The sequence below is a fragment of the Misgurnus anguillicaudatus genome, chromosome 10, assembly GCF_027580225.2.
Source record: "Misgurnus anguillicaudatus chromosome 10, ASM2758022v2, whole genome shotgun sequence".
NCBI lineage: Eukaryota > Metazoa > Chordata > Actinopteri > Cypriniformes > Cobitidae > Misgurnus > Misgurnus anguillicaudatus.
In genome coordinates this window covers 17930665-17939061 of record NC_073346.2, presented here as the reverse complement: position 1 = coordinate 17939061, position 8397 = coordinate 17930665, and the positions used below count along the sequence as shown (strand labels likewise).

At 38.1% G+C, this 8397-nt stretch overlaps 1 protein-coding gene across 1 annotated transcript; it reads right to left on the bottom strand.

Annotated features, from left to right (window-relative positions):
• Positions 1–1153: 1153 nt before the first annotated feature.
• On the bottom strand, positions 1154–6377 carry sbk3 (SH3 domain binding kinase family, member 3). Its single transcript, XM_055211927.2, has 4 exons — positions 5856–6377; positions 3464–3608; positions 3178–3380; positions 1154–2764 (listed from the first exon to the last, which is right to left on the bottom strand). Exons 1-4 carry the CDS (start codon positions 5859–5861, stop codon positions 2033–2035), a joined length of 1086 nt encoding a protein of 361 aa, XP_055067902.1. The 5' UTR covers positions 5862–6377; the 3' UTR covers positions 1154–2032.
• Positions 6378–8397: the final 2020 nt, after the last annotated feature.

Here is an 8397-nt window from a genome sequence, read left to right as displayed (position 1 = left end):
TAAGAGATTGACCAATAATTCACTTCTAATTCTGGTCCCTAAATATTTGCGGGCTGTAAATCTGCAGATAAAATTTGTTTTGCACTGCACTTGTAAATGATATGCAGATCAGTTTTTAATAGTGACTTTTATTATGAACGGATGATAAGCGAGCTGTTTATCCATATGTTTGACACATGGATAAACACATGCAATAGGGTGCATCAGATCTCTTCCATGACCTGAACGTGAGCTATGTCAATCTGCACCTGGCCAGAGTGGAAAATCACAGCTGAATGAGAAATCAAAGCACTGTGTATCCAACCATCTACCATTACAAAACATTGCATCAGTGAGGGAGTCTTAGAGAGACATTTAATTACATCTGTATTTAGTGCTGACTGCTTGATATTGGATCATCAACCGAAACAGATCTTACTTCTAGGTACAAATGGACAGATTTTATTGATCCTGAAGTGTAAACGAGGAATATGAAGATCAAGTTTTCCCATTTGTGAAACCCGTACTGAACCGGAGAGATCATCATGTTTCTAATCAGATAGGTCAAGAAGTTAACATGAGTGAAAAGCAAGAACATCCAGAACTCAAGGTGGACCAAAGAGACAGATACAGGGAGGGTGCAAGAAGGGGACACGGAGAGGTGCTGATGTGTCTGACAGCCCAAATAGATGGACCTGAGGCTATTTTTAAAAGCATCTGCAGAAGGGCTCACAAGAGCCACACAGTGAAGGTTTAGGCTGATAGAACAATCCATTAATTACAGAAGTTTAAATAAAGAAATAATCAAAACACTAGATGGTTATAAAAGGTTATAAAAGATCAAAACTAACCACAATCATGATGGTTGGATTTGAGCGCCAGCGCCGCGGCTAGCTGGAAAGTTGGACTGAGCCACGCATATCTAAACTGATCCACTGAATCCCAGAACAACACTAACCTGATACCACCACCCCACATTGTACCTGTGTTTGTTTAACTTCACCCTGGTCCTATTTAGGGCGGGACTGTATTTCAACAAGTCTGCAAATATGTGCTCTGTTCAGAAGTGTGAAGTGTCATGATGCAGACGGCCGGGAGAGTCAACAAATGTTGACGTGCTAACACGAGGACATTGACTTAAATTGTAGTACATATTGCATCACAGGGTCAAGTGTAAAGGGCATCAAAACAAGTTTATTGTGATATATAAAAAACGTGTTGTTATGTACATCCAAACAGTATGTTTGGTAAAGACAGGGTAATCCTGTGCACCCACCTTATGGGTGCACAGCTCCTCTTGCATCTTTTTGCCTTCCTATATACATAGAGAATATATACTATTGCACCATATATTAGCTTTAATGGCTTAAAGAAAAACATTAAATGACAGCTGCCCCAAAAGGTATCAATACATTAATTGGTGGTTTCTCGGACAGGGATTAGCTTAAGCCAGGACTAAGCCTTAGTTTAAATAAATATAATTAGTTTTAACAAACATGCATTACTAAAACCATAACTTTTGTGCATTTTGAGGCAAAACAAACGGCACGTATTTTAAGATATATCAGTTTTCAGTTTGGACAGCTCTTACATTTATTTTAGTCTAGGACTAGTCTAATCCCTGTCTGGAAAACATTTTAAAATCAAAAAGCAAACAAATCATACAGTGCACTTTCAGAAACAATGGCCAAAAAATGGTCCCTAGCTGTTGCTGGGGTGGTACCCTTTCAAAAAGTACACCTTTGGATGTAAAAAGTTCATATAGTACCTCAGAGGAACATCCTGGTATGATATACATATTAGGACATTTTAAAGTGTCATATGCTATGCAATATAATGAAGTGTGTCTGTATACTTTTTGGGGCGACTGTATGATATGATGTGACATATTCACATCTAAGTGCACATATCTGACTTAAATATCCAACTATTTTTCCATGTCTATTTAAAATATACCAGTGTAAGTTACAAAACTATTCTACATTATTAAAAATATAAAAATATTCTTGAATATATATAGTACATTTGTTTATAATAATCTTGTATATAAACTTTATCTCTCCCTCCTTCCCAACATTTCCTTCTGTTTTTCCACTCCTGTTCTCTCTTGTATCTTCTTGGCCTCCTCTTGCGCCTCCTTTTCTCTCCTCATCTCCTCTTTCTCTGTTTTCAGTAACCAAGGTCCTCCAAGATAACACAGGATCTCCTCAGGCCCAGCTCGGAGCCAGGGCAACGGGTGCAGGAGGTGTCTTAGCAGGGTGAGGACCAGTGAGCTTAAATACTCAAACTGTGGAGGCATCTCTAGTTCTGCCTTCTCACCCGTGATGTTATTGTTATTTTGGTAACCCTCTTCTCTTTGTTTGGTTTGGTTGAACCAGTCTCTGTACATGCAGTAGGAAGGGTCATCAGAAGTGCTCTCTTCCCATGGGAAGCAACCAGTCAGCATGCAGAATATAAGGATGCCCAAAGCCCAACTATCCAAACTGGGCTCTACTGACATCCAGATATCTTCTTGCTCGTCTTCCTCCTTTGCCTCACTAATCGATTTGGCATGCTCCACTTCAGGCACGCAGAAAGGAGAGTTGTACCACACGGCACGGACCTCGGTCCCCTGCGCCCTCGTCAGGCCAAAATCACCCAGTTTGACCCAGCGACAAAATCGGTCGCACAGGAAAACGTTCTCTGGTTTTATGTCCCGGTGCACAAAGCCAAGAGAGTGAAGATGGGACACAGCACCACTCAACTGAGACATCACACGCTGGGTGCACTCCTCGCTCACCCCCTCCTATAGAGAGAGAAAGAGATAAGGAAAGGGTGATGGAAAGTCTGTTCTCTGTTTTTAAACCAGCACACTAAGTACACTCATTAGACTGCATTAATGTATCAGGCCGATGACAGCAGCAGTTGTTTTGGCAGGAGAATGTGAACACCGGACCTATCAAAGAACATGCGTGTGCCTGAATAATCAAAGACCTCGTGTCCTTTGAAAAGACGTCAGTGCAAAAGCCCCTTCAGTCATCAGGACGCATCATAATATATTACTATTGTAGCACTAGACATAATGTCCCGACTCCGGAAAGAACATCCTGATTTTTATTGATGCTTCGTAAATTAGTTAATTAAAGATCGAAATTAAAGTAAAATCAAACTTTGATGCTTCAAATCTCAATGCAGTTAACACAGGCAAAATCCACTGACCTCAGACACGATGACATTATACAGGTCACCATATAGACCAGCCTCCTGGGCGAAGACATAGTGAACAGGTGTGGAGTAGAAGATTCCTACAGCCCGCGTCAGAGAGGGGTGTGTGCAAAAAGAGAGCGAAAGGTTGTATTCACGCAGGAAAGCTTGAAGACTTGTGGTTTTGCGAGGGAAGAACTTCAAAGCCATTGGAGTTCCTGTAAATTTAGAGTTTAAAGTGTTAGCATGGTACTATGCAGTGCTTTATATCTATACATTTGTGTTTTTACATTGAACTGACCTCTTTTCTTATGCAAGGCCAGCATCACTTTGCCGTAAGACCCTTGACCTAGCTTTTTGATGACTTTGAAGTGCTCTGATGTCACCAGTGATGTCACAGACTGAGCCGTGAGGTAGCACAGCTCATCCAGTTCTTCAGCTGCAGTCTGATGAGAAAACAACAGCAAAGTTACAATATTTCTCCAACTTATACTAAGCTACGAAGCTATACTATGCTAATCTGCTTTACTTTATGCCACATTAAAATTAAACTCTTCATCTCTCCAATGCAGAGGTCTTAATAACATGCATACAATGTAACTTGTATCAGGACAGATCCTGGACCGCCCCAAATAGGTTTATTAAGTCTAAAGATAAATACATATCAATAGATAAATATTGATTTAAGCCTACTGTAATAAATAATTGTATTATGTAGCAAAAAAACAGCCAGATATGTGCACTCTCAGAAAAAGGTATAAAAGTTGTCACTGGGGTGGTACCCTTTCAAAAAGTACACTTTTGTACCTAAAAAGCGCATATTAGTACCTCAAAGATACATACCGGTACACTGAAAAAAATTATTCATTGAATTTAATCAATTTTTTAAGGTAAGTGGTTGCAATCAATTTATTTAAGCTACATTTAAACAAAAGTTTTATATTTTATTTTACGTTACTAATCTTTTTTGTTTAAATGTAGCTTAAATAAATTGATTGCAACCGCTTACCTTAAAAAAATTGATTAAATTCAATTAATCATTTTTTTCAGTGTAGTATTGTAAGTTTTACCTCAAAGGTACATATCTGTCTCAGTGACAGCTCCTGTACCTTTTGATGCCAGTGTAGAAAAATTATCTGGGTCTATTGTAAAATTTAACCATAATTATACAAGCATAAATAAACAAATTAAGTTTAACAATTTCAACTTGTTTTCCTAAGTTATTTCAACACAAGTCAAAACTTTAAAAAGTATGTTGATTTGACTTGAATAATTAATTTTTTAATTCAATTCAATTTAATTTATATAGTGCTTTTCACAATTGTTAATTGTTTCAAAGCAGCTTTACATGAATAGATGTAGGGGAAAACAGAAAAATCGATAGATAATATAAGAAGCAGAATACAGCAGCTAATAATAAATCGTACAAGCGAGCGTAGTAATAATGTAACGTATACAGGAAAGTGCTAAGTTAAGCCAATGTTGGCTGACTCTCCATGGGATGAAAACCCCCCCTAGGAGAAAAACCCTGTGTGAAAACTCCTAGAAGAATTAAAACTTCATGCTGCATTTTTACAGTGTGTTATAAAATAGTTATGTACAGTTAAACTTCTCATCTATCAGAACTTTCATCAGCCTTCACTCTTATGTCAAACATGTGATGGCCAGACAATAACATGAGCCCATTAACACCTCGGCAGTCCTGAAATAGTTGGCGTGCATGAGGCAACTGCATATTCACTAAACACAAAGCAAGCAGCTCATATTTAAATCAGACACTGTATATTTATCCATAACAGTTGTTCATTAGAATTCCCTGAAGTGTGTCGCATCGGTCCTGTGCACTTTGCTGTGACAACATCCTTTTTTAATATGCCGACTTTTACCAACACCAAACAGCTGAAATACTCTTTCAGGAATACGTGCGGTCAGCACCATCAGAGAACATGTAATTGTGTGGTATTTTGTTACTGCTTTATGAGTCTTATGGGAGGCTGAAGGCAGTTGTTGTATGAGTGCGTTGCTAGGCACTGAGAACAGAAGCATCAGCACGGTTTTTATCTTACTGATAGACAGCTCTAGCACTGGCCTTTGATAAGATGCCAGGAGTGGACGTGCATGAAGCAGCTTGCTACATTTTCCATGCAACCTTCATGCCTGTAATTTACAGTAAGAAAGATGGCTGTAGCATATTAAGTTGCTGATGTTTTCACCCATTCAGTCCCTTACTACTTAACAGTTGTTACATGGTTATTTCAATTAATGCAACAATTATTATAATAGCAATTTCATTTAAATGCTAATTGGTATATAAAGGATAATTCACACTAATTTAACAAACACCAAAAACGTATTCATGCATGAGAATATTAATGTTGGTTGGAGTTAGTTGGATCAAGTAAGAATAAATAATATGTGCTTCTTTTGCACTATATACAACACTTTTGAATTTCTTAATGATTCTAATTTAACCTGTATTGTGTATACCTGCGATACAATCATAGTTTAGTCCTGCAAGCTGCCATTCACAAAACGCACCTGTGACATTATGATTGCAACCAAGTGCATAAAGCTGGCAAATTAAACTTAACAACTGTTTTTATGATAATTATTCTTCAATTATGCAAAGTGCACTCTTTAAAAAAATACTTTTTTTGACAAAGACAGCATAGGAACAGTAATATTTGACTTACAGTCATTGTCCAACGTTGAAATGTCTCCTGGGCAGTTTTCTCTCACTCACTCTTTCTTTCCCATTTATAAAACACTGAGCAGGACTACCGGTAAGTTTTCTGTTGCTTGTTATCAAGTTACAAATGATATCAACAATCTGCAGCAGTTAATCGGATGTATTAAAGTGCCAGCCTGTGGGTATTACTTCCTCAACTACTGAATGTGTTATTATATCTTTGCTCTCTCTCGTGCGCGATTCCTAATGAGTCCAATGACCCCCACTCATGACTAGCACCTCTTTGGTTCTCTCTCTCTCTCTCTCTCTCTCTCTCTCTCTCTCTCTCTCTCTCTCTCTCTTGCCCCCTCTTTCACGTTCCCTCCTAAATTGTTCTCCTTGTTTTTACCCAACGTATCCATGTACTACTGTTGTGAGGTATGCAGCCCCTTCCCTGTGTGCCGTTCAATCCATCGGTCTCTCTCATTCCTCATGCACATTGGTACAATTGTCCAAATGTGTTTCACCTGTCACTCAGTCAGTCTGTAACATTGTATTCTGTCCCTACTCTCTCTCTCTCTCTCTCTCTCTATCTATCTATCCTTCAGTTCCCACTTGGATTAACTGAGACTGAAGAAGATAACAGGTGGTTTACAGTTTTAAGCTCTGTTTACTCCTAGGCATCCAAGTCTCCTACTGAATTCTCTCTGTGCTCTGTGTTCATAACTTGAACTTAAATCCATGAAATCCACTACTTTATGAATGGCCCTAGTCTTTTGGTTGTACACTATTTCAAATAACACACACTCTAAATAATGCTGGGTTATTTTTAACCCAGCTTTGGGTCAAAAAGGAACAAACCCAACCTGTTGGGTTGTAATTTAACCTATGCTGGGTTGTTTCAACTCAAAATGCTAACCCATTGTTGAGTCAAGTATAAAAATGTTCTGGGTCAACGTCTGGGTTTGTCCCTTTTTGATCACAAAGTAAGATGTGATGGATCAACATTTTTTGTTGGTCCTGGATCAACGTTTTAATCAAAGATACCCCAACTTATCCATAACCACTTTTAATCCTCAAATTGGTGTGAGAAGAATTTTTAACAGCCCTAGCCCCATCCTAAACCTAAATCTCCTAGACCTGCAATCCCTGCTAAAAAAACAATAGACACCATCACAGAAATTCTATTGGTTTTATTGGGAATTTTATTGTTTCTTATGGAAAATTGCCCAAAACACACTACAGTGTATTGGTTTTTGTTGGTCTCTAATGGTATGTATTGGTTCTATGTATTGGTTCTAATGGAATATGGCCCAAACACACTACAGTGTAGTGGTTTTAATGGTAAAAGCTAATGGTTGCTATTGGTATTTTAATGGAAACCATTCAAATTTTCTGTAATGATTGTATTGTTTTTTTTCAGCAGGGATCTAAATTGGAACAATGGTGTTGACCCAGGATCACATCCTACTTGGTGAAATCAGGTTCACCGTGTGGACACATCCACTTTTTATGGTCAAATTAATTCCTTGTCAGTATAAAACCAATACCTTCTTCTTTAAAAAGCTTCTTTCACTTTGCAAACATGAATAAATGCCAACGTCACATACACAAATGTTTGATTGACAAAACTAACAGCTGAAACCGATACAGTGCACAACGTCTTCTCCATGCTGCCAGTTCACATTCTCAATCTCACTCTCAGTTTACCCTGAAACTCAACTCTCGCTCACCACAATTCACCTGTTTCTACATTTTGTTTCTCAGAAAGAATTCCCTCCTGATATCTCAAGTACAACATGGCTACTGTATGTTATGCAAGGCAAACAATCCCTGCTATCACAACCACCGCGGTTACTGTTTCTCCAGCTGTCATTGTTATGTTCTCTACATGCATGTAGCTGTTGCTAATCCAGTCTGCTCTTTAAAACGACTTTCACCAGTCCCTCTGGTCTCATTTCCATTCATGTTTCTGCACAGCTCAACTGTCTCACTCCTGCTGCTCAGGAATGTCAAATACATGTCTGAGACTTTGTATAATTACTTTAACATACATGTTACCCTAAATGCCAAGAACCTATCATTTAGGTTTGAACTGAATTTTCAGTTGGGATTTATAAAGCATATTTGTATTCATCACTTTTTGTCTTTAAAAGTGTGATGGCCTTGAGCTGTTATGTGTGACTGTGTGGGTGAGTGCGTGTTTGAATGGGCCAATTAGAAACTGAGCTTAAAAGCACATTTATTAGAATCCATAAGTTAGGCTACATGTAATGTAATACATAAATAAATATGTATAAAAAGAAAATATCTAAACATTATTTTTGTTAATAAATGTTCCGTGCAATAAAGGGAAGCAAATCATCCAGCAAATCAGAAGACAGTATTGGTATTACAACAAATGTCACTAGAATTGTACGATAAGACAAACATCAACCTAGTATAACATTTCAGATGTGCACGTGTAAAAAAACCCGAACATTCGTTTGATTTCATTGAGTACATCGCCTCTTTGTGGTGATTGAGTGCTATAGCATCACTGTAAAGTTACTCCTGATGTGTAAATG